We start from the raw sequence: 26,434 nt of genomic DNA, 5'->3' as shown, positions 1-26,434 counted from the left end.
TAACCCTAACCCTAACCCTAATCCCTAACCATCGAACCTGCTGCTGATGTCCCCTTCCTAACACAAATTCTAACTCTAACCCTAACCCTAACCCTAACCTAGCCCTAACCCTAACCCTAACCCTAACCCTAGGACTAACCCTAAACCTAACTCTAACCCTAACCCTAACCCTAGCCCTAATCCTAGACCTAACCCTAACCCTAGCCCTAACCCTAGCCCTAACCCTAACCCTAACCATAACCCTAATCCCTAACCATCGAACCTGCTGCTGATGTCCCCTTCCTAACACAAACTCTAACTCTAACCCTAACCCTAACCCTAACCCTAACCTAGCCCTAACCCTAACACTAACCCTAGCCCTAACCCTAAACCTAACTCTAACACTAACCCTAGCCCTAACCCTAACCCTAACCCTAACTCTAACCTAGCCCTAAACCTAACCCTAACCCTAGCCCTAACCCTAACCCTAACCCTAACCCTAGCCCTAACCCTAACCTAGCACTAACCCTAACCCTAACCCTAACCCTAACCTTAACAATCGAACCTGATGCTGATGTCATCTTCCTAACACAAACTCTAACCCTAACCCTAACCCTGACCGTAACCCTAACCCTAACCCTAACCCTGACACTAGCCCTAACCCTAGCCCTAACCCTAACTCTAACCCTAACCCTAACCCTAGCCCTAACCCTAACCCTAGCCCTAACCCTAGCCTTAACCCTAACCCTAGCCCTAACCCTAGCCCTAACCCTAACCCTAACCCTAACCATAACCCTAGCCCTAACCCTAACCCTAACCCTAACCCTAACCCTAACCCTAACCCTAACACTAACCCTAACTAAACCCTAACCCTAACACTAACCCTAACTAAACCCTAACCCTAACCCTAACCCTAACCCTAACTAAACCCTAACCCTAACCCTAACCCTAACACTAACCCTAACTAAACCCTAACCCTAACCCTAAACCTAACTCTAGCCCTAATCCTAACCCTAACCCTAACCCTAACCCTAGCCCTAGCCCTAACCCTAACCCTAACCCTAGCCCTAGCCCTAATCCTAACCCTAACCCTAACCCTAACCGAAACTGCTGCTGATGTCATCTTCCTAACACAAAATCTAACTCTAACCCTAACCCTAACCCTAACCCTAACCTAGCCTAACCCTAACCTTAACCCTAACCCTAGCCCTAACCCTAACCCTAACCCTAACTCTAACCCTAACCCTAACCCTAGCCCTAACCCTAACCCTAGCCCTAACCCTAGCCCTAACACTAACCCTAGCCCTAACCCTAGCCCTAACCCTAGCCCTAACCCAAACCCTAACCCTAACCCTAATCCCTAACCATCGAACCTGCTGCTGATGTCCCCTTCCTAACACAAACTCTAACTCTAACCCTAACCCTAACCCTAACCTAGCCCTAACCCTAAACCTAACACTAACCCTAGCCCTAACCCAAAACCTAACTCTAACCCTAACCCTAACCCTAGCCCTAACCCTAAACCTAACCCTAACCTAGCCCTAAACCTAACCCTAATCCTAGCCCTAACCCTAACCCTAACTCTAACCCTAACCCTAACCCTAGCCCTAACACTAACCCTAGCCCTAACCCTAGCCGTAACCCTAACCCTAACCCTAGCCCTAACCCTAACCCTAGCCCTAACCCTAACCCTAACTCTAACCCTAAACCTAACTCTAACCCTAACCCTAACCCTAACCCTAGCCCTAACCATAACCCTAACCCTAACCCTAACCCTAACACTAGCCCTAACCCTAACCCTAGCCCTAACACTAACCCTAACCCTAGCCCTAACCCTAACCCTAACCCTAACCCAAACCCTAGCCCTAACCCTAACCCTAACCCTAACCTTAAGGCTAACCCTAGTCCTAACCCTAACCCTAACCATAACTCTAACCCTAAACCTAGGCCTAGTCCTAAACCTAACCCTAGCCCTAACCCTAACCCTAACCCTAACCCTAGCGCTAACCCTAATCCTAATCCTAACTGTAAGCCTAAACCTAGCCCTAGCCCTAGCCCTAGCCCTAACCCTAACTGTAACCCTAACCCTAACCCTAGCCCTAACTCTAATCCTAATCTTAACTCTAACTGTAACCCTAACCCTAACCCTAGCCCTAGCCCTAGCCCTAACCCTAATGCTAGCCCTAACCCAAACCCTAGCCCTAACCCTAACCCTAACCCTAACCTTAAGGCTAACCCTAGTCCTAACCCTAACCCTAACCGTAAATCTAACCCTAAACCTAGGCCTAGTCCTAAACCTAACCCTAGCCCTAACCCTAACCCTAACCCTAGCGCTAACCCTAATCCTAATCCTAACTGTAAGCCTAAACCTAACCCTAGCCCTAGCCGTAACCCTAACCCTAACTGTAACCCTAACCCTAGCCCTAGCCCTAACCCTAATCCTAATCTTAACTCTAACTGTAACCCTAACCCTAACCCTAGCCCTAGCCCTAGCCCTAACCCTAACCCTAGCCCTAACCCTAACGTCGAGCCTCCAGAACTGTGAGCAGCACACCTCTCTTTATGGCCTCCCAGTCTATGGGTTTTTGTTATAGCAGCCTGAATGGACTAAGACACACACACACACACACACATATATATTTTAAGATTGATTTATTTGAAAGATTTACAGAGAGAGAGAGAGAGAGAGAGAGAGAGAGGTTGGTTCACTCCTCAGATGGCCACTACAGACAGGGCTGTGCCAGGCTGAAGCCAGGAGCCTGGAGCTTCTTCCAGGTCTCCCACATGGGTGCAGGGGCCCAAGCACTTGGCCTTCTACAGTTGCTTTCCCAGGTGCACCAGCAGGGAGCTGGATTGGAAGTGGAGCAGCTGGCATTGAGGGCCACAGCTTTAACATGCTACGCCACTGCACCAGCCCCAAGACATGTCTTATATGTCTGGAATACAATGTTAAAACCAGCAAACAGGCATCCAGTTAACTGTACAAATCATTCAGGTGTTACCGTTCTAAAAGCCACATTCATCTCTTTCTGTACAGTTCTATGCGATTTTGTCTCCAGTGTAGAACTGTGTAACCACCACCTCAATGGCGATTGCTCCATCATCACAAAAGGACTCTTTTCTGCTCCCTCGTCTTATCCACATGCGCCCGGCCATGCCCTGTCCTGATCCTCTCCCCTTTTCTACAGTGTTCTCATTTTCCGCTCTCTGAGTGGAATCATTGTCGCTGGGCATTACATTCTCAGATGGAGCTTTCCCCACTAAGCATAATGCTTAGCGATGTCCAGTGAGGTTGTTGCATGTATCAATAGTTCATTTCTTTTTCATAAAATTTTTTTGTTTCTTTGAAAAGCAGACATGCGCAAATTTTTCCATCTGCTCATTCACCCCTCAAATGCCCACAACAGCTGAGGCTGGGCCGGGACAAAGCAAGGAGCCGGGAACTCAGTGTAGATCTCCCACATGGATGGTGGGGACCTAACCACTGGAGCCGTCATCTGTTGCCTCCCGGGGTGAGCATTAGCGGGAAGCTGGGACTGAAGCCAGGCCCTGGGCTTGCATCCAGGTTCTTGTATATAAGCAGCATCTGATCACCTTACCACCCGGCCAACAACCCCCCCCCCCCCCGGCTCATTCCTTTTTATTTCTGGGTAGGATTCTACTGGAGCAGAGTTTGTTTATCTTATTTTTTTAAAGATTTTTTAAAATTATTTGAAAGTCAGAGTTACACAGAGGAGAGAGAGAGAGAGAGAACGAGCAAGCTGCATCTATCTGAAGCCAGGAGCCAGGATCTTCCTCTGGGTCTCCCACAAAGGTGCAGGGGCCCAAGGACTTGGGCCATCTTATACTGCTTTCCCAGGCCATAGCAGAGAGCTAGATAGGAAGTGGAGCAGCTGGGACTCGAACTGGCGCCTGTTATGGGATGCTGGCACTGCAGGCTGTGGCTTTACCTGATCTGCCACAGCGCCAGCCAAGAGTTTAACCATATATCCTCTTAGAAATATCTGTTCTGGGGCTGGCACTGTGGCCTAGCGGGTAAAAGCCGCCACCTGCAGTGCCGGCATCCCATATGGGCACTGGTTCGAATCCTAGCTGCTTCACTTTTGATCTGCTATGGCCTGGGGAAAGTAGTAGAAGATGGCCCAAGTCCCTGGGCCCCTGCACCTGCGTGGAGACCCTGGCTCCTGGCTTCAGATCGGCACATCTTGGCCATTGCGGCCAATTGGGGAGTGAACCAGCAGATGGAAGAACTCTTCTCTCTCTCTCTCTCTCTCTCTCTCTCCGTCTCCTTCTCTCTCTGTGTAACTCTGACTTTCAAATAAATAAATCTTTTAAAAAAGAGGAATATGTGTTCTTTTTTTTTTTTTTTTGACAGACAGAGTGGACAGTGAGAGAGAGAGACAGAGAGAAAGGTCTTCCTTTTGCCGTTGGTTCACCCTCCAATGGCCGCCGCAGCCAGCATGCTGCGGCCAGCGCATCGCGCTGATCCGAAGCCAGGAGCCAGGTGCTTCTCCTGGTCTCTCATGGGGTGCAGGGCCCAAGCACTTGGGCCATCCTCCACTGCACTCCGGGCCACAGCAGAGAGCTGGCCTGGAAGAGGGGTAACTGGGACAGGATCCGGCGCCCCGACCGGGACTAGAACCCGGTGTGCCGGCACCGCAAGGCGGAGGATTAGCCTGTTGAGGAATATGTGTTCTTAGTCTGTCTTTATGAGTTAAGTGGCTAAGAACATTTGTACACAGACATTTTTCTTTCTTTGGGATAAATGTCCGAAGTGTGATTGTGAGGTCGTGTGGAAAACGAAGGTTTAACTGTATGAGAAAATTGCCATCGGTCATGGGTGAGACATCCGGTTTCTCTGCATCCTCATAGGCAGTTATTATCACAATTGTTTAATTTAGGCTTTGTAATTCGTGGGCAGTGATGGCTCTCGGTGGCTTTAATTTGCATTTCCCCAATGGCTGCTGTGTCTCTCTCTGTGTGTGTGTGTGTTTGCGTTCTGTGTGCTGATACCTCCTACTGCTAGCTTCTTCAAGGTCTGTGTCAGTTTTCCTCCCCCAAGCAGTGACTGAGCCAGCTGAGTTCTCTGCCCCCAGCTGTGGGACACCTCCATCAGGTTGTCTGTGTTCCACAGTCCCCGTGGAGCTGGAAGAGACTTTGCTGGGTCTGGCGGGGTCTGCGGCTCCCCATGCCCAGTGGGGCTTCTTGGCCATCCCTTGCTCAGGTGTCAGCTCTGCAGCAAACCTGCCTGCATCCCACACCTCGGTACCAGCTTCCTGGAGAACCACTGGGTGCAGCCTGCTTCCTGGTCCTTGGCAGTATCCACGCAGCACCTTTGACTCACCCATTCCTCCAATGATGGCAACCGAGCTTGCCTCCTCCCACTCCCATGACGAACGCTGCGATGAGCACTCTTGCTCTCATTCCCTGATAGTCCTGGGTGAGACAGGGCTTTCTGAGTCGCGGGATGTATGCTCACAGTCACCAGGAGCACTCAGGCCATCACTGAAGGAGCATGTTGGTCCCCACTTCCAACAGCAAGAAACTCACGCCTGTGCTCCCAATACCATGCTTCCATTTGGTGATTTATTACCTAGTTGTCAGCATATCTTGACGTGTTTGTTATCAATTTGCTTTGAATATTAATTACTTACACTTTTTGCCATGTCTGTAATGGGTTCCTAGCTTTCTCCTATAGATTTTGCAGAAATTACTTTTATATTTTATTTTTTAAAGATTTATTTATTTATTTATTTAAAAGTCAGAATTACGTACAGAGAGAAGGAGAGGCAGAGAGAGATAAAGGTCTTCCATCTGCTGGTTCACTCTCCAGTTGGCCGCAACAGCTGGAGCTGCACCGATCTGAAGCCATGAGCCAGGAACCAGGAGCTTCTTCCGGGTCTCCCACACAGGTGCAGGGGCCCAAAGACTTGGGCCATCTTGTACTGCTTTCCCAGGCCATAGCAGAGAGCTAGATTGGAAGTGGAGCAGCTGGATCTCAAACCAGTGCCCATATGGGATGACGGCACTGCAGGTGGCGGCTTTACCCGCTATACCCAGCGCCGGCCCCATTACTTTTATATTTTAATCACTAACCGTTTGTTCATTTGAGATATCGAAAATACCTCTCAATCCATCAACTTGGTCTGTTGTTTCCTTTGTTGAATGGAAGACTCTAATCTTGATTAAATTAAACCAATATTTTTTCACCTGTGGCTTATGCTTTTTAGGTCTTGTTTACAAGTCCTAGGTCACAGAAATATTGTCGTACAGTTGTTTACTAAGTGTGGAGGTTTATAAGCTTCAGCTTATTATAGGTATTATTCAAACAATATATCTCTTATTTATTTATTTATTGTTTAATATTTGATGGGCAGAGAGTGCGCACTCCCATCTTCTGGCTCATTCTCCAAATGCCCACAACCGTCAGGGCTGAGCTTGGGGGTAAAGTTGGGAACCAAGGTGTCACCCAGGTCTAGCATGTGGATTTTAGGAACCAAATATCTTGAGCTTCAACCACTGCTTCCCAGGCCTGTATTAGCAGAAATCTGGAATCAGGAGCCCAAATCCAGGAATAGAATCCAGGTGCAGACATCTGAACTGTGAGGCTAAATGCCCACTCCAGCTTACGATTGTGTGGTTTTGTGCTGTCTTGTTTCATTTAGCATCATGTTTCCAGGATTCATTCACGTTGTAACGTGTGTCAGTACTGCATTCCTTTTGACTGCAGAATAATATTCCACATCACATTTTGCTTCTCTGTTCATCAGTTGGTGGGAATTTGGGTTTTTCTACTTTTTGGCTACTATAAATAAACTGCTATGAACATTCACATAGGAGATTCTGTGTGGACCCATTTTCATTTTTCTTGTGTATATACCTAAGAGTGGAATTTCTGAATGCTATGGTGTCTCTAACCTTTTAAAGAACTGTTAGCTTCTCAAACTGGCTTTGCCATTTTGCATTCCCACTAGCACCGGGGCAGGTTTATAAATTTTCCACATTCTTACCTCCGCTTTAATCTGTCTTTTTGAAAACAGCCAATCCTAGGCCGGCGCCGCGGCTCAACAGGCTAATCCTCCGCCTTGCGGCGCCGGCACCCCGGGTTCTAGTCCCGGTCGGGGCACCGGATTCTGTCCCGGTTGCCCCTCTTCCAGGCCAGCTCTCTGCTGTGGCCCGGGAGTGCAGTGGAGGATGGCCCACGTGCTTGGGCCCTGCACCCCATGGGAGACCAGGAGAAGCACCTGGCTCCTGCCATTGGATCAGCGCGGTGCGCTGGCTGCAGCGCGCTACTGCGGCGGCCATTGGAGGGTGAACCAGCGGCAAAAAAGGAAGACCTTTCTCTCTGTCTCTCTCTCTCACTATCCACTCTGCCTGTAAAAAAAAAAAAAAGAAAACAGTCAATCCTGGTGGGTAGGAGCTGGTATTTTATTGTGACTTTGATTTGCATACTCCTCATGACTAATGATGCTCAGAAACTTTTCAGGTGCAATTCCTTCCTTCCTTCCTTTAAAGTTTTATTTATTTATTTGAAAGTCAGAGTCACACAGAGAGAGTAGAGGCAGAGAGAGAGAAAGAGAGAGAGAGAGAGAGAGAGAGAGAGAGAGAGAGAGAGAGAGAGAGAGGTCTTCTATTCACTGGTTCACTCCCCTAAATGACTGCAATGGCCAGAGCTGAGCTGATCCGAAATCAGGAGCCAGGAGCCTTCTCCGGGTCTCCCATGTGGTTGCCGGGGATCAAGCACTTGGACCATCTTCCATTGTTTTCCCAGGCCATAGCAGAGAGCTGGATCAGAAGTGGAGCAGCCAGGACTCGAACTGATGCCCATATGGGATGCGGCAGGTGGTGGCTTTACCCGGTGTGCTACAGAGCCGGCCCCTGCAATTTCATTTATAAATCTTCCTTGGAGAAATGTCTACTCCGATCCTTTGGCAATTTTAAAAACTGAGTTAGTTGTCTTTTTGTTACTGAGCTGTAAAAGTTTTTTAGAATATATTCTAGATACAAGATCCTTATCAGATATGATTTGCAAATATTTGCTCCCTTTCTGTGAGTTGTCTTTTCATTTTCTTGATGGTATCCTTTGAAGCATAAAGGTTTTTAAATTTTTATAAAGTTCAATTTGTCTTTTTTTTTTTTTGCCTCTGTTGCTTGTGCTTTTGATGTTATATCTCAGAAACCATTGCCTAACCCTGAGTCATGAAGATTTAGCCTTGCATTTTGTTCTAAGAGTTTTGGCTGTTACCTTTAGGTCTTTGATCCATTTTGAATTAATTTTTATGTGATGTGAAACAGGGTTGCAAATTCATTTTTAAAAAGATTTATTTTATTTATTTGAAAGAGTTACGGAGAGATAGAGACAGAGAGAGAGAGAGGGCTTCCATCTGCTGGTTCACTCCCCAGGTGGCTGCATTGCTGCTGCCCAGGAACGAGGAAGCTGGGGACTGGAACGCTGTCACCACTCCACGACTTCACCTGCAAGACAAAATGTTAACAAGGGCAAGAAGTCAGTTTTAGTCTTACTGACATCTTCCAAATCTTGCGTGAGTGCTTCTATAATTGATGGAATCTAATTCCATCCAGACTAACTGTAAAGGAATCTAGAAAATGCAGGCTTATCTTTCTAGCCTCTCAGCAAGGAAAACGTGTTAGAAGGAAAATAGAATAGAGTCAGAGGGAGTGTGCCTCATAGTTTCCATGAGTCCAAACACTTGGGACCCAGCTGTTCTCAGTCCTGGAGAGACCATGCAGAATTCTATGTCCACCTACTTCCCTGAAACTCAGAGATATGGGGAAGATTTGTGTTGTGGGCTGAATTTTGGTCTCAAAATGATCCCCAGTACCTGTAAATGTGACTTTATTTGGAAGTAGGGTCTGTGGTTTGCAGAAATAATCAAGTTAAGATGAGAACGTGCTGGATTAGGGTGGACACTAATCTGTCCTTGTTGTCACGGGGACAACCAGGGAGAAAGAGATCTGAGTGACCCCTGATCCTGCTCCTTAAGCCATCGCTGCACGTCAGAGCAGCTCCTGGGAACTCAGAAGGTTCTGGCTGTGCCCTTCTATTTTCCTGCTTTGGGGAGAACTTTCCACCTCAGGAGGGGCTCACTGATGGCCGTGGTGATGTTGGGATGCTGGGTTAGGATCATGGCCTGGATCACTGGGGCAAATGCCTTGACACTCATGTGGAAAACAGCCCAGATCTTTCGTGGGCAGCAGCAATGCAGTAAAAGTCAGGTCCTCACGGTGAGGCCGAGGAGGGGACAGGTTGCAACTTTTCCTTGATTCTCAGAGTGTCCTTTGTTGTCTGCAACTTTTCAGGGCTCAAGTGCTCGAGCCTTGTGATTTGGTGTTTAAACACCTGTCATGACAAAGATATAAGTGCCATCATCAAAACCAATTATGTAAGATGGCATGTCAGCAGGACAAAAATTGGTGTGCCTAGAAGCAGATTTTGAAAGCAGTTTTCTTCAAAGCATCTTTTTTCATCCCCACTGATAAGCGGCATCTTGATACACCATGGCAGCGGCGATGGCGGCGGCGGCAGTGAAATGGGTGGTATCAAAGAGAATGATCTTGAAGCATTTATCTCCAATCCAAAATGGAGCTGTATATTGTGTTTGCCATAAATCTATGTGTTCTCTTCTTCCAGATGACTATAATTGCAAAGTAAGAGCCTGCTTTGACATCGGATGGCAGGACAGTAGGATGCTGTCGCCCTTCTGTGGACATTGCAAATGAACACACAAAACCTATCCTTCAACCAGATCCTGTGCTTAATAATGAAGAAGCATCTAATCAAGTGCTGAAAATCATATTGGAAGAAAAAAGTGAACACCTTGAGCAAGGACCCATGAAAGAAAAACTTAGCAGAATGTTCTTTACTTCTAAGCACTGTTGGTAACCTTGTGGACATGATCAGAGATGTCGTAAGAAACCGGATCCTTCAGAGGACAGATGATACTGAAGTTCTTGGAATCAAACAGCATTGATAGCCTGTGCCTCATTTTCCATTTGAGAAAATGCAGTCTGGTATTTTCACATTATATGTTATGTAATAAAATAATCATTAAATATTAAAGAAAAACAGTTACTGACATCCTAAACTATTGTTCTGGGCTCAGAAAAGGGACAAAAAGTGGGCTTTGTTTTCAGTAGATGTTAAGGACAGTGTTCTCAAACCTGGATGCTCTTTTATTAGAATGGCTAGGAGGGGCTGGCACTGCGGCTCACTTGGCTAATCCTCCGCCTGTGGCACCGGCACCCCAGGTTCTAGTCCCGGTTGGGGTGCCGGATTCTGTCCTAGTTGCTCCTCTTCCAGTCCAGCTCTCTGCTGTAGCCCAGGAAGGCAGTGGAGGATGGCCCAGGTGCTTGGGCCCTGCACCCGCATGGGAGACCAGGAGGAAGCACCTGGCTCCTGGCTTCGGATTGGCACAGCACGCTGGCCATAGCGGCCATTTGGGGGTGTGAACCAACGGAAAAAGGAAGACCTTTCTCTCTGTCTCTCTCTCACTGTCTAACTCTGCCTGTCAAAAAAAGAAAAAAAAAAGAATGGCTAGGAGGTCTAATAAAAAAGTTCAAGATCCTTCTCAGATATTCTGATATAATTGGCATGCATGCAGCAACACAGGACCTAGTATTCTAAACAAAGCTCTCCAGGTGGTTCTTACTGTGCAGCCTGGGTTGAGGTTGCTTGGAGAGAGAGGGGCAAAAAGGAACATGGAAGAACAGATGCTGAAGAATAAGTGTAGCAAATCAATAGAAGACAGCTATGTGAGATCTAGGGATGGTAGGAACACACCAGAGAGGGCCAAACACCCCTGAGGATGGTGGGAGGCGCTCATTCTATCAGAAGCTGGCTGGAAGCAGAAGCACGTTTTGAAGTTGTGGTCTGGGCTTTCTTGCTGGTTGTAGAGGAGCCTTTCCTCAGTTGGGTTAAGGAGTGGCTTGACTTTTGATGACTTTTCTCTCTCCAGTAGGGGTGGGCCACAGGAGAGCAGCAGGGCCTTGGGTTCACAGGCTTAGGATGTTCATTTTTCCCAGTTCTTGGTGGGTAAAACCTCATATTGTTGGATACATCCTCTGGAGCATCCAGAAACTCCTCTTTAATCAGAGCTGGGGATAACAGAGAGGGTGCTGGGTGAATTTCAGCCTCCTACTTGTGGATGGGGTGGGCAGACTGCCAATGGTGGGGTAGACCCTAAGTGTGGATGGTGGCTGCCACTGGTAAGCTACAAGGTTGGTGACTGGGAGATCAGCAAGGTGGTGGATTAAATAACATGCCAAGTTATAGTGTATAGTGTGTGTAGTACAAGACACTGGAGTTAGGGTGACTCCCACTCTCCTTTTTGGGTTCCTGTTTCTTGGACTGTCAATTATTAGTAGCTCTGTCCAGCTGGATCTAGCATCTAGAGACCAGAGACCAAGTCTCTCATCCTCGTATCCTTGTTTGGAGAAACCCTAGAGCAGCATTTAGCACATAAACATTGAGTTAAATGTTTATTGCCTGAATGAAAGAAACTGGGATGTAATTCATTATTGGTATGGATGTTGTGAAATTTTATTTAAGCATCCTGGTTGGGTAAGTATATGATACTATGAAAGAAAACTATGTAGACCTCAGCTGTCCTGATGTGCTGATGTACAGTATCAAATACTGGAGGTAGTGTTTGATAATTAGATTGATGTCTTCCAGAAATGACAAGTGCATGATATACACATGCTCCTCCCTCCTCCTGGGTTTACAACAGAGATTGCTAATTCACCATAGTGCTGTAGCTTACCGAGCCTGGTTGTGGATTCAGAATGCTTTGTGACACAGCCACCACCAAGCAGCTTCTTGATGGGAACTGGCGTGGGAGATGAGAACAGTTATTCACCAAGAGCACATCAGCTTTGCTGTAAGCATGAATGTTGTGGATTAAATCAAGACACCTCCACCACAAGAGCAGAAAATCCATCATTTTGGAGGCCAGTGCTGTGGTGTAGTGGGTAAAGCCACCGCGTGCAGTGCTGGCATCCCATATGGGTGCTGGTTTGAGTCCCGGCTGCTCCACTTGTGGTCCAGTTTCCTGCGATGGCCTGGGAAAGCATTAGAAGATGGCACAAATGCTTGGGCCCCTGTACCAACATGGGAGACCCAGAAGAAGCTCCAGGCTCCTGGCTTCAGATTGGTGCAGCTCAGGCCATTGCAGCCATTTGAGGAGTGAACCAGCAGATGGAAGACCTCTCTTTCTCTCTGTCTCTCCTCTCTCTCTGTGTAACTCTGACTTTCAAATAAATAAATAAACCTTAAAAAAATCTGGCATTTCTAATGCGGCATGCAAACCTCAGACACTGTTCCAAGATATAAAGCATCTGGGAAGCTGGAACCAAAAAACATTTGAAACGTGTTTGAGTCATCAGGTAGTAGAACTGAATCATAGAGGAAGTGAGCTGTGGGAGTGGCAGTTCTGGCACATGGCCTCTGAGTTTTCGGGGACTCCGCCCATGACCTATGGGGTCCATGTCTTCTTCCCTTCAACTTGGGTGCAGTGGTGACAGTCATGACCAATAGAGGCAGGCAGAACTGAAGTCTTGTGGCTTCTGCAGCTCGGTCATAGAAGGCATGTTGCTTCTGTCTCGTTTGTCGGGATACCTGGTCTTGCAGCCCTTGGTCTCCATGTCAAGGTTTGTTGTCACCCTCCATGGTCCAAACCCATTGGGAAGCCACGCATAGGTGCCGAGTCTACAACCCCAGTTGAACACAGTCTTCAAGTTATCCCCATCCAGATGCCAGACACATAAGGAAAAAGCTTCCAGACAGTTCTTGGCCTCCACCATAGTGTTCAAGTTGCCATCAGTTTTTGAGTTCTCCCAGCTGAGGCCCAGACATTGTCAGGCCTGTCTCCAAAGTGTTCTATCTGGATCCTAGACCCACTGAATTCATGAACATAGTAAAGTAGCTGTTGTTTTGCACACCTTTGTTGGGGGGTGGTTTGTTGTGTAGCAATGGGTCAAGTAACATGGGATCAACTCTCAGGCAGTCATGGGGTACAGTGTGAGCTTTCTGAGCCCCAATCTTTGGTTGCAAATAGCATGAGGGTTTGTTAAGTGTCCTTTTAACTTCCTTGGACAAATCCTTGGATCAGATATCAATACCAGATACAGTTTTCCTTGCTCTCAGATTTATTCTGGTCTCATCTTTCAGAAATTCCAGGTTTTGGTTGTGGTGTTTGGAGTAGCTCCTGGAGAGGTATCCCATGAGGTCCAAAGGAGTAGATCAGTTATCACAGGTATGGTGACAAATTACAGCTCCTCCCCCAGCAGGAGAGGAAGAACACATTCTGAGATAGTCTGTGTGCTCTGAGAAACAGTGCATGGCTGGCCAAGCATTAAGAATTAGTTCTTGAGTAAACCATAGTTGAGAAGTCTTTTTTAGTAAAAAACAAGTTTACTGACGAGATAATTCAGAGGTAAGTGTGTAATTGCTCTAGTTTGCATAAGCTTGAGTTTAGTTAAAATAAAACCTTTACCACATGTGGCATGTATTCTTTTAACACATTTTGAGAAGCAGGCATTGCTTGGACGGGAAGGTTCTGTGCTATCTTGCTATGTCACTATTAGAAACACAGCCTGTGGCCCTGGGGATGTGGCTGAGGCTAGCTGTGAGAGAAGACAACAGGAACAGCATCTTGGGCTGGGGCCTCACCCTGCTTACCAGGGTGAAATTCTTGATCATTTTAAGCAAGGAACTCATGTTGTGCCACTGGTCCTGGTTCAGCAGAGGGCTGAAACCCATCGAAAGGGCTGCTGAACAAGCACAATTGCTTGAGGTGTAATTGCTGGCCTGCTTGAAGGCCTTGTTTCCTCATTCCATTGGGCAAAAATTCATTTTCTTTAAAAATTCCCATTGTCCTTAAACATTCCCATTTTCTTTGGCTCCTCTTGGACGCACAAGCTATGTCTGTCAGCTACACAGTGGCACCACTCTCTCCTGGGACCCTCCAGCTAAGAGAGGTCTTGTCCTGTTTATGTCACCTTCAGTCCCTGTGAATGCTGGGAAGCTCCCTGAATGGCTGGGTAGACCATGCTGTCCACCTTGACCTGGGGCTTCTCAGGGGCATCGGGTTTGCAGAGGACTAGTCAGGCTGGTCACCAGGAACCTTGAACAGCCTGTGTTCAGGGGTCACCCTTTCTTGGGTTATGGTTGGGGGGTATGGCTGGGAACATCAGCAACTCTGTGTTCTCTCAATTGAGGAGGGTTAGACAGTGGGAACAGTCCCCATACCTTGTGTGTATATGGTGCTCGGGAAGAATTCACCTGCCTAGATAGAACTGGCCTTCCAGGTCTGGGGATGCTATATATTTCATTCATTCATTCATTTATTTGAAAGTCAGAGTTACACAGAGAGAGAAGGCGAGGCAGAGGCAGAGGGCAGAGAGAGAGAGAGAGAGAGAGAGAGGTCTTCATCCACTGGTTCACTCCCCAAATGGCCTCAATGGTGGGAGTTGATCCAATCCAAAGCCAGGAGCCAGGAGCTTCTTTTGGATCTCCTATGCGGGTGCAGGGGCACATGGACTTGGGCCGTTCTTTACTACCTTTCTAGGCCATAGCAGAGAGCTGGATTGGAAGTGGAGCAGCTGGTACTTGAACTGGCGCCCATATGGGATGCTGGCACTGCAGGTGGCAGCTTTACCCACAGCGCCTATATACTTTAGATGTCAGCGTTACACAAGGAAGACTTGCTGCATGAATTCACAAAGGCCAAGCTGTGCCTGGCATTTCTTGGGGCTGCTTGTCAGACTTCTAAATTTTGCTAACCGAAACCAAACCAGGTGGCCATCTGAGGATGTCCACCTCCACATTAGGTGGCACCCCTCCTGGACTGTCTCTCTGGACTGTCTCCCTACACAACTGCAGACACCTTGAGGATGGGTGCTCTGTCTTCCTCATCTTTGTATCCCTGGCCAGTCACACCCTGAGGCTTGCACGGTGTTTACAGGAGGGTGAGCAGTGAGAGACAGGCTGAAAGCTGGAGCCGAGGACAACAGTGGAGGAGGCTGGAAGAGGGTAACCGTGAGGACCATTCCGTGCAGTCTGCAAGAGAGGGGAGCAGGGGATGCGTAGGCAGGGGTGAGGCTCAGGTCCTCTCTCTGTCTCAGTAGGGAAGGTGAGTGGTTGTGGCAGCTAAGAGGAGGACCAAGATGACTGTGTGGGGTGAGAGATAAAAACTCGACAGGGTAGAGGATACAAAGGACTGTGTAATGTGGGACTTCTGTTTCCTGCACTTTCTGCCCCTCAGCAAGGCGCTGAGTGCTCACTGAATGCATAACACAGACAGGTCTGGGACAGCTCCGGCCTTCAGGCTGCCCTCAGGGTGCTTGGGAGGTGACAGTCCCACAGACACCACTCAGTGTGTCCACTCCGCTTTCCCTCTCTGCTCCTGTCTCAGCGACCCTTAGAATGTTGATCCGAGGCAGCCACAGCCTTCCCTTCTGTCTGCTGGAGAAATCTGTTGTATTGAACTGTTGGGCTAGGCTGACCCTAGATGGTCTCAGCCCGGCTCTCCTGCTCCGGGCTCCACATTGGTGATCCTGGCTCTGGGCTTGCCTTGGGTGACAGCTCTGAGCCAGAGAACAACATCCATCCAGTGTCCTCTGTCGATAGTCTCCCAGCATAGGAATTCCACAGCCACTGTGTCAGTCCCTATATTTACCATAAACACATTGCCACCCACGCAGTGGCCCCAAACCACAGAAATGTGTTGCTCCAGAGGGTTTCAGGGCTGCATTCCTAGTGGAGGCTCCAGGGGAAAAGTTTTGTTGTCTGTGTCCAGCTTCTAGACCCCGGCTGGCGGTCCCCCCTCCATCCAGGAGCCTCCAGCCCTCTGGGGGTGCAACTTGCCACGTCAGGATTCTTACCTTCATCAGACCTGCAAAATTCCTTGTTTTTGCATGGCAGGTAACACATTCACAGGCTCCAGGGGTCAGGGTGTGACACCTTTGTAGGGAGGGCATGAGGGCGAGCCCCTGTCCACCCTAGGCAGCTGCTCCAGTACGCTGGCCAGCAGGAAGAGTTCCAGTTTTCTTTCTTTACTTTTTCCTCCCTCTCTACCTCCAATGCCCCTTTCCTTTCTTTCCCTTCTATACTTTAATTTTGCTGAGCAGGTAACACATCCCCATGGTTCAAAAATGTAAGCATCAAACAGCACGGAGTGACACCCAGGTCCCTTCAGTGATGATGCTCCTGGGAGCCTGTGCTGTGGCCAGGATACAGAGCCCTTCCCTCCCAGTGTCCTGTTCACGCCACCCCACTTTGTCCCCAGCCCCCACCTTCCTACTGCTTTTGCCATTGCCTGTCCTTTCTGGCTCCCACCACTCAACAAACAAAACAACCACACCAACGTTTTACACTGCTCCCCGCCCCCTTCATGCCCCCTTCATCACCTACGTGGAAATGAAGTGCCTACAGCCTCCTCTCCCTGCTTATGCAAAAGTTCACACGCTATATTATCCTACACTCATTTCCTTTTCTTATTTCGTACATCTTGAGGATTCTTCCCCATCGAGGTCAAGGATATCCTCACTCATACATTTCTTTTGCAGTCACCTAACATTGCCTTGTGGGTAGTTTATCCAACTACTCCCTCCTAAAGGTGGAAAAGCTGGTTGTTACCAGATGTTGGCTGTTATAGTATACACACATTCCCCTGTGTTTAGAGACACATGTTAGGGACAAGCCCCCAGAAGTGGGGTCAGCATGCCACAGGGCCCTGGCACCTGTAATTTTGCTAAGGTCTGCATAGCATCTGCCTTTGCATTGCACTATTTTACATACCCATTGTTGACACAGGAGAACTCCCCAGCAGCTGCTCCAAGAGGAGGTTACCCATCTCAGGGTTTTTTTTCCCCCACCCCATCTCAGGTTTTAAAAAGGCAATCTGATAGGTACATCTCAGGGGGCTTCCTTTGTATTAGCCAGGGGGGTTTTCTCTGGGATGCGTATGGCAGGAAGAGGTGAATGGAGTCTGTGGCCCACATCTGCATGCGTGTGTCCCACATGCGTGGCCTGTGTGTGTGGCCTTAGCCCACTGTGCCATCCCCCTGAGAAGCAGCACACAGAGCTGGGCTCTGTGAAGTTTATTTTGCATCCCTGTGAGGCCCTCTGGCTTTTTGATAGGAGCTGTGGGCTGGGACCCTTCACACAGGCCTGTAGGTCCCATTGAAGGAAAAAGGGGGTGGCATCAAACAGTCCTGATCCTCGGGGATCCAGCGCTGCACATAGTTGGGGCCCTCGGCCCTCGGCCACACGATCACGGTGTCTTTCGATGCCACGGACGGGTCTTCCGGAAAGAAATTGAAGGGGCGGAGCAGGAAGCCCACGGAGTTCCCAGGCGTGGACGTATTAGGGATGTCCTCTGAGTGGGGGATGTGCAGGAAGCCCACAGTCACCCAGGCCACCAAGTCCTGGGGGAGAGAGAGCAGGTGTCAGTGGGGAGGGTGATGCTAGGCGGCCACCGCCAGAAGTCGCTCTGGCCTTCGGGCATCTGGGTCATTCCCGGCAATTCCTGGAACCCCCTCAAGCCACATTTTACAGAGATGGGCGGGTCTGTTGGGGCCTCTGCACTTGTCCTCCACGCGCTAAGCCACTGCTCCTGGGATGGGGACAGATCTGGACAGAGAGTGATGCGGCCAGAGGCAGGCAGAGGTGGGGCCGGGGCCAGGGCCGGTACCTCATGCTCAATGTTCTCATTGTTGCGCAGAAACTCCTCAAAGACCACGGGGGGATCCCAGGGGTCATTCTGGTTGTAGATGCTGCTGCTGCACTGCTCGGACTCCCGGTACTTGGTCACTGCCAGGGGATACCTGTTAGGCCGAGCAGAAGCCAGGGGGCCATTGGTGTCGGGATGACCTTGCAGCTCCCCTAGGGAGCATCTCCAAGGTCATTGACGGGGGAAGCTTGCTGCCTTCCCCCAAGGGAGAGAGCTTCCCTGGGAAGCAGCCAGACTGAGGCAGGTGCTCAGCATGTGTCTCCCGTTGCCTCTTCCTGAACAGACAGCCACACGGCCACACAGCCACACAGCCACACATACACAGAATCTCACAAGCAGAAACACAGATACTGAGGGCTGTCCTTGACCCTCCCTGGCTCCTCTGGGTCTCCGCACCTGGCCCAGGTGACAGCTCGCTCCTCCTGCCAGCCAGGGGGCAGCACTTGGTCAGCCATGGAATGGATCTGCAGGCGGTAGCTGCGCTTGTGACCCCAGGGATTCTCCTTGGGGCTGGCAAAGAGCAGATACTTGGGCAGAGTCCGGCCGAAGCGGAAGGCCGCCTGGCGCTCCCGGAGGTACTGCGTCTCCTTGAGAGTGGGCTGGACCAGGTGGTGACTTGGGCTCCAGGGATTGGTGATGTTTTCTAGCTTCATCTGCAGGGTCTGGAAGCTGTTCTTGGTGCCTGAAGGTATGCAAGGAGAAGGAGAGTGAGCTTCAGAAATGAGCCCTCCTCATTCCGCACTGGGATCTCTATGCTGTGCTGTACCTGCCAGTCATAAGGATGATGCACTGGCCTAACTATTGGGGTCGGTAGAAAGGGACTATAAGAACCAATAACCAGAGGGGCTCGGAGACGACTCAGGGGTCCATTACGGCAGCTGTGGGGATTGATTCCATTACAGCCCGGGCAGTGTCTTTCAAGATCTGTGCTCAAGTGCATTTGCTGTGGCTGCAGGCACAGAGAAGGGGAAACCCATCTTCCTCCATGTATGAGAGACTGTCCAGTGTGTCCCAGGCCCAGAGGGCCAAATGGGGCTAAATGTGCGGGAGTCACTGCTCTGGTCTTGGTGGCCTTGTGTTACATCAGGCTGACCCGGCATTGCACCCATGCTGTTCTTTTGTGGTGACATCTCCATCTCACAGCACTGGGCAGTGACATTTCTTACCTCCTGGGCACCACTCTCACTCCTTCCCCATGAATACCTAGCTGTTCAATCCTCTCTATAGATCTCAACCCAGCCCTGGGGCTAGGACAGGATGCACAGTGTGGCAGCCAGGGGAACCCTTGGGGCGCCATTCACTTTCCCCATTTTCCAGGGACACACAGACGTGTAGTGTCAGATTTCACAGAGGCAGATGTTCCTGGCTTTGTGCTCCCAGGGGAGGTTTAGTATCACGTCCAGGGGCCGGATGCAGGCGTTTGCTCACAGGAGGCTTGTGCTGAGTCCTACCTGCAACATCCAGGTCGATGCGGTAGTGCACTAGGTGGGTGTGCAAGTTGCCCATCAGGTGAGTGTGCAGGCGCGAGCCGTAGCGCAGCCCCTCGGGAGTGTAGAACGTGGCGTGGACGTAGCCGGTGGCATGCATTTTGGCTTCCAGCACCCCATTGGGGTAGAAGATGAAGTCCCAAATGTAATCGTAATTGTAGACTGTCGACGTGGTCCGAAGCACCAGCACCTGGCCCTTCAGCCCCGCGTAGAAGTTGAAGCCACCACTGAAGTTGGAATCGAAGTGCCTCCGTAGGGGCACCCCTGTGGGCATCTCAAAGAGGCAGAGGGCCCGGGGGTAGCGCACGGGCTCATCGGCGTCATAGTAGTGGAAGGTGTCCAGGAAGGTGGCGGTCTCTGGGCAGTCGATACCAGGGGCTAACTCGTGAGTGACAGTGCCCAGGCCCCAGCCCACGTCGATGTACTTGGTCTGCATGCCCGCAGGCGTGTGTCCTCCATACAGTGCCACAGCCTCTTGCACACTGACCTCGTAGGCCACGCGCTCGCCCCCAAAGTGCACATTTAGGACCTGCAGCCCCGAGGAGGAACGCAGCCGGAAGGCGAAGCTCCAGCCCCCGTAGAGCACGGCGTTGCCCTCCAGCTTGTAGCGCGGGCCGTGCGGCTGGACCAGGCGGGGGCCATCCACATTGATGGGGGTGGGGAAGTCCCCGCGGGGCTTGTAGGAGGAGAAGAGGGGTGGCTCCTCCATGCTCTCGGCCCCCTGGCCACTGGGCAGTGGGCCCTCCAGGATCACCACGTCCACCTCTCCATCTGCATACTTCCGAGCCAGTTCCTCTGGGCTCCTGTAGAACTTTCCGTTGTACCAGACCTGCTCTACCGTCCAGTCCTGGGCATCTGTGCTCCCATGATCCACAAGCAGCTCCAGCCCCGTGGGGTGCAGGAAAAAGCCTTCTACAGAGCGCTGTAAGATAAGCCAGCTGTGGCGCTGGCCGGACGCTAAGCCGCGGGGGGCCACGTCGGTGAAGGTCAGGCACCTGTTGTGGCAGTCTTGGTACGAGAAGCCAGTGGTGTCGATGAAGAACTGATGCAGGGGCTTGGTGGCCTCCTGCAACACCTGGTGGAGGAGGGTGTACTCTGCAGTGGAGATGGGCCGGGAGGCCCAGGATGGCTGGCGTGCAGGCCTAGGGGACAGTGCCCGCATGTAGTAGGGCCGCGGCAACGGCCCCACAGCAAACTCTGTGACATTGGGGTGCTCTTGGGCTCCAAAGAAGATAACAGCTCGGGCTTCCCGAACAGGACGCTTTTCACCTTTGTCCAGAAATTTCAGCACATGGTGCTTTTTGGGCAGTAGCATCTCGATGAGAAACACCGAGTTCTTGGCCATGGTGGGTGCCCTAGAGGGTTGCAACCCTAACTCCTTCCTGGACCAGAGGAAGCTGTGCACGGCTTTCAGCTCTTGGGTGCTCAGGTCTGCGAATACTCTGGCCTTGCTGCTCAGGGTCTGCGGGGAGGGCTCCCCCGAGGCCATGTGCAGTACCAGGAGCACCGCTGCCACGGTGGTCCAGCCCAGGGCCAGCTTCTCTCGCCCCATGGCTCTGGAATGGAGGAGGAGGAAATGGATTCCATCAGCCTGGGGTCCTGGAGTATAGACCTCGCCCCACCCTTGCCTGAGGCAGTCTGCAGGGGTAGCTGTGGCCACACACACAGCTGCACGCCCTCAGGGGTCAGTCTGCTTATTCCTAGCTCCTCCGGAAAGCTCTTAGTGTCTTGTGGACTCTCTTACCCCAGTGAACTCCTTCTCTTCCACCCTCTCCTTGCATTATCTCAGCACTGCAGGGCACTACCCAGCCTGTGAATCCCAACTGACCTGAGGTCCTGCCTCCTGCAGGCCTCAAAGTTCTGCTGTGCCCTGGAGAGGCGGAGAGCTGCTCTGACAGCTAAACTACTGTTCTGATCCAACAGAATACTTTTGAAGCAGATACCATCAGGCATCTAGTGTAGGAATTCGAAGGGCAGGTTTGCTGACATAGAGTCTTGGGTAGGTCATGAAACCGAGACAAGCTGTGTGACATCATTGGCCATGTTGCTCAAACTCGGGGTGGGAGCTCTCTTTTCTGGACATTAATACGGAAAGGATAACAGCAGTGTTAGGCAGGAGGTTAGAAACTAGCCTATGTGTGTGAGAGGGGCCCAAGGAAAGCAAAGCCCCTGCAGGAAGGAGTTAGCAGCCCCAGCAGCCTTGCAAGCACACCTTGGACGTGGCCCGGTATTTTACACCATGAAGTCCTGCCCATACCCAGATAACTTTATAAGTGGTTCCAGCCTTCCCCCAAGGAAGGTAACCTAGGACAGTCCTCTCTGCCCAGCGCCAAGTGGGCTACTCAGACTCATATCATTGTGTAATAAACCTTAGGAGGAATTTTGGCCGGCACTGCGGCTCACTAAGCTAATCCTTCGCCTTGCGGCGCTGGCACACTGGGTTATAGTCCTGGTCGGGGTGCCGGATTCTATCCTGGTTGCCCCTCTTCCAGGCCAGCTCTCTGCTATGGCCCGGGAGTGCAGTGGAGGATGGCCCAAGTGCTTGGGCCCTGCACCCCATGGGAGACCAGGAGAAGCACCTGGCTCCTGCCATCGGATCAGTGCGGTGCGCCGGCCACAGCGCGCCAGCCGCGGCGGCCATTGGAGGGTGAACCAATGGCAAAAGGAAGACCTTTCTCTCTGTCTCTCTCTCTCTGACTGTCCACTCTGCCTGTCAAAAACAAACAAACAAACAAACAAACAAACAAACAAAAAACCTTGGGAGGAATTTTACCTACTTCACATCCAGCACATTCTTTGTCCAGAAGAAAGAAGGAGGAAGGAGAAAAAGGTGGGAAGAAATGGACCCCTTATAAAGGTGGGAAGAAGTGGACCCCACACCCCTATAAACCCCAGTCTAAAGGTAAGCTCAGCAGTCTGATTGTGTCTGGAGAGATGCCCAGCTGTTCTGCAAGATGCCCTACCCCATTAAACCTTGTTGCCTTGCTAACCACTCCTCTCTGTCTCACGTCTGAATTCTTGTGCAAAGACAAGAACCTCTGCTGTAGCCATTTCCACTAGCAGATTCCTACTTCTTAGGGCTGGGGGCAGAAATCAGTTGGATGTGTTTGCAACAATGCTTACCCTAAAGGTGTTAGTAGCCAACACCTTTATAGTAAATCTTGGTGAGACAGCCGTGACACTTGTGTGTTTAACATTTTAAGCAGTGACTGTGATGAGGCTGTGGGGGTGCGGTCAAGGTGATAGCCCTGCCCAGTCTCCTTTGGCACAAGTGGAGCCCTTGCGTCATGGTCCAAAGCTGGCAGGAGGGTCCCTTGGGAGGTCACCCCATAGTAATTCAGGGAGACGCCTCTTCCGCTTCCCTTGTAGGAGGAGGGTGTGCTCAGTCTTCACCTCCTAACCCCAGGCTCCCAGTAGAATCCTGGGCTACATCTGACTGTATCCGTAAAGTCTCCCTCAAGATCGGTGTACACAACCCACTCCATCTTCCCTCATGCCTGGGGTGGGGCCTGGCTGTGAGCGCAGAGTCTCTGGGAGACCTCAGCTCTTGCATAGCCACTGTTTCTCCAGACCCTGCATTGTCCCCGAGGGTGCAGCCGGGCCCCTGCGTCACATCTCCATTGGGAAAGAGTTTCCTTTGTTGACGTCCTAAAGGCTCTGCCTGACCTTGGAGTCCTGCTCCAGGAATCCTGCCTGTTCCTGGATCTTTCTCCCCTCCTGCAGATACATTTGGCTGACTTGTCGCATGGACATGAGGATGGTTGAAGGATTCTGAGCAGTTCTTGCTTTCACAGGCAATGCTTTTTTCTCCCTGATTCAGAAACTTCTGGAGAAAACAGTTTCTACTTTGCAGTCCTGAGTCTCAGGGCATCTGCCTTGCATGGCTTCCTCCCAGAGCCCAGGGGCCAGGAGGGGCTTGTGGGGCAGCGTGGGACTTGGGGTGCATGCCACCTAGAAACTTGAATTCACAGCAGGAACTAGGTGTAGCTGTGAGATAGCAGCGCTTCCCTTGGGCTTTCTTCAGCAGGAAAGAGAACCCAAAGCACGGTGGGCACTGTCACTTGTCCTATTTCCAATTCACAAGTGTTGGCAACTCGGCCCTTTGGTTCACTAGAGACCCATTTTCTTGTGTATTCTTCCTTCCACACAAACTCAACTTCACAGTGCCCCCCCACCCCCCCACCCCAATCCATGCCAAGTTCATTTCCTGTGCCTTCCCTGAAGGTTGGCTAAAACCCTATAGCAACCAGGAAGTTTATGTTTCTGGCCATGTCTACCTTAGTTCACTTCCTCACTCATTGTCCCTCAGCTCTTTGACATTCTGTTATATTTAGCTTGCACACTATTAGGCATTCTTGAGAGTGGCTCAGCAAAAGCAAAATGTGTTTGCTGGGCCTGTTCTGTCATTTGATGAGCAAGTGGGCTACTGGGGCTCTCCCAGCCCTGGTGCTCAGTCAAAGCTGGTTTGAGACATCCTGTCTCTGAGATCCCAGGCCGCACTATCCCAGGACTCTCACACTGCTCTGGTTTTGCTTCATGGTCTGGCCCAACATGGGGACTTGCTTCTGGTTGTCCTGTCTTGTTTATCTGGCACTGGTGGGAAGGCCCAGGGACCCATAGGTTCTTGTGATTCCAGGGCCCAGGTAAGACTAGGGTTGCTAGACAGGTAAGAGGTGAGTTCTTTTTGTACTATTTTAGATAAATCTTTCTCTCTTACTAGACTATTTTTTAGAGGCATTTTATGTTCACAGTAGAATAGAGCAGAAGGTATCAAGAGTTCCTCTGCATACATGGCCAGTCTCACTCAGCATCCACCAGAGCGGTGTATATGTTACAACTGGTCACCCCACTTGGACACATCGTTATCACCCAGCATCATAGCTTATGTTAGGGTTCCCTCTTGGTGTTCTGTGGGTTTTGACCACTGTGTGATGACGTGACCCATGGTTAGAATGACATACGGAACAGTCTCACTGCAGTAAAAGGGCTTTGTGCTCTGCCTGTTCAACTCTCCCTCCCCCAACTCCTGCCAACCGTTGACCTTTGATTGACCTTTGCCCTTTCCAAATGCCCTATAGTTGGATTCCTACAGCTTGCGGCCCTTTCAAGCCAGCTTCCCTCACTAAGTAGTATGCATTTAGGGGACCTCCAGCTCTTTCCATGCCTGGATTTTTTTTCTTTTTAACAAAAAGATTTATTTTATTTATTTGAAAGGCAGAGGGAGACAGAGAAGGAGGGACAGAAAGAGAAAAACATCTTCTACTCACAGGTTCACCCTCCTCCCCAAATAGCTGTGATGGCTGGGGTAAGGCCAGATTGAAATCAGGAGCCAGAAACTCCATCTGGGTTTCTCATGTGGGTGGCAGGACCCAAGTACTTGGACCACCACCTGCTACTTTCCCAGGAGCATCAGCAAGTAGCTGAATCAGAAATGGAGTAGCCAGAACATGAACCAGAGCTCCGATATGGGATACTGGCATTGTAAGTGATGGCTTAACTTGCTGCATCATGCCATGGGCCTTAGATTTTTTTTTTTTCCTTACAACATCTATTTTGCTCTGCCAAGCAGGAGGGAGGAGGGAGATGTGGAAGGGACCTTTGCCTTCCCCAGTATGGCCCTCTGTTCCAATGTCCATGTGAGTAGCATGGGAGGTGGACAATGGGGGTGGGACCGGGAAGGACAAGGAAGAAGCTGGTGCCTGGTGAGCACTCTGTGCTTATCCTAGCGGGTTGCATATGTGGCTCCGCCCCAATTCCAGTTTCCCACTAACACAGACCCAGGGAAGCAGCAGGTGATAACCCAAGTGATTGGATTCCTGCTCCTCTGTCACCTACCTCCTTTTCGCACTTTCTTCCCCTCTCACCCCTGGCTGGTTGATGTCTGCAATCAAAACATTTTGCACCTCCCTCTGGGCCCTTGCTCTTAGCCTTTTGCCCCACTCCTCTGCTTTTGCTCCTCACTTCGTGCCCCTCTCCCTGTGCTCGCTCCCCTCCCCAGGCAGCCCCTCCTTGGCTCTCCCCCAGCACCCATCAGAACGTACCTGTGTGCTCTGCTCCAGCTCGCCTCTGCTGTCAGCCTTCGTTCCTGAGCACCGAGTCCTGACTCCTTCTTGACGTCTACAGGACCCCGCCCTCCAGGGAGGAACAGGAAGGGGCATGGCCCAAACAAGGTGCAGCTCTCCGGCTTGGGGCTTCTCTGGTGGGCAGGGGCAGTGGTGTGAAGGGGTGCGGGGGGTGCTGACTGCTGCAGCACCTGTGTCCCAGGTGTGTTTCCCTGGGATTTGTTGTGTCACAGCGCTGCCTTCCAGAAGCATAGTCTTTGTCTTGCTGTTATGAACTGCGCAATACCATAATCTGTTAACACAGATGGTGCATTTCAGAGACCAGCGATAAGGACAAGGGGAAACTTCCTGGCTGGTAGTCCTACCTGCAGGAGACACATAGAGCAAGGCAGAGGCTGATTGAGAGTGACACCCACAGCAGAACAGCGTCTGACCCATATATAGAATATGGCACCTGCAATGGAGCAAGTTGGGAGAGAGGCGACCCCAGGGGCAATCCTGCAAACCATCCCTGGGACCCAGGCAGGGTGCAGAAAGGAGGGAGGACGTGGCTGGGAACAAAGGTCATTGGGAGGGCTAAGGCCGTGTATGGCACAGAGGAGAGGGAAAAGGGAAAGGGGGATGGGTGGCACCTATGCAGGGAGGACAGATCTGGAGTGGCTGAGCGGCAGGTGTTTGGTCTAGCAGTTAACACACCTCGTCTCACACTGGGGTGTCTGGGTTTAGTGCCTGGCTCCAGCCCAAATTCCAGCTTCCTGCTAATGTAGACATGGAATACAAGGGGTGTTGGCTCAAGTGATTGGTTTATTGCTGTACCTCTGGGAGGCCTGGGTTATGCTCTTGGCTCTTGGATTTGCAGTCATTTGGAGAGTGAACCTGAGGATGGAAGCTCTTTCTGGCTGTCTGCTTCTCAAATGAAAAATAAGAGAGAGAGAGAGAGAGAGAGAGAGAGAGAGAGATGATAAAAATCTCCCTGACCATAAAAGAACTAGAGAGGCTGAGTTGGGCTGGGAAGGAGAGTGTGAGCTCCTGGTTGGAGGGGAATAGATTTAGGAAAAGTGCACACTTGGCTTGGGAGAACCGAAAGGTCATTATCCCCTTGGTCACCAAGGCTGAATTGCTTCTCATTTTGTGGTTACACAGATCTTTTATT

General features: G+C 50.6%; 1 protein-coding gene and 1 pseudogene across 1 annotated transcript; one reads left to right on the top strand and one right to left on the bottom strand.

Annotated features, from left to right (window-relative positions):
• Positions 1-9,510: 9,510 nt before the first annotated feature.
• On the top strand, positions 9,511-9,940 carry LOC133761134 (large ribosomal subunit protein mL42-like; annotated as a pseudogene).
• A 6,980-nt stretch (positions 9,941-16,920) lies between these two features.
• On the bottom strand, positions 16,921-25,332 carry AOC1 (amine oxidase copper containing 1). The gene is made up of 5 exons (XM_062193798.1): positions 25,261-25,332; positions 19,184-20,775; positions 18,129-18,414; positions 17,694-17,826; positions 16,921-17,427 (listed from the first exon to the last, which is right to left on the bottom strand). The coding sequence occupies exons 2-5, from the start codon at positions 20,769-20,771 to the stop codon at positions 17,161-17,163; spliced, it is 2,274 nt and encodes a 757-aa protein (XP_062049782.1). The 5' UTR covers positions 20,772-20,775; positions 25,261-25,332; the 3' UTR covers positions 16,921-17,160.
• Positions 25,333-26,434: the final 1,102 nt, after the last annotated feature.

Source organism: Lepus europaeus, chromosome 5 (genome assembly GCF_033115175.1).
Source record: "Lepus europaeus isolate LE1 chromosome 5, mLepTim1.pri, whole genome shotgun sequence".
In the NCBI taxonomy this organism is placed as follows: domain Eukaryota; kingdom Metazoa; phylum Chordata; class Mammalia; order Lagomorpha; family Leporidae; genus Lepus; species Lepus europaeus.
This window is presented reverse-complemented; position numbering and strand designations above follow the sequence as displayed.

What these genes read in the sequence shown, in the direction of transcription:
- AOC1 (XM_062193798.1), bottom strand. Translation starts at nt 20,771, where the DNA reads ATGGGGCGAGAGAAGCTGGCCCTGGGCTGGACCACCGTGGCAGCGGTG. An exon ending in CGAGCTGTCACCTGGGCCAG is followed by an intron (nt 17,827 to 18,128) that starts GTGCGGAGACCC and finishes TCGGCCTAACAG; the next exon opens with GTATCCCCTGGCAGTGACCA. An exon ending in ATGAGAACATTGAGCATGAG is followed by an intron (nt 17,428 to 17,693) that starts GTACCGGCCCTG and finishes TCTCTCCCCCAG; the next exon opens with GACTTGGTGGCCTGGGTGAC.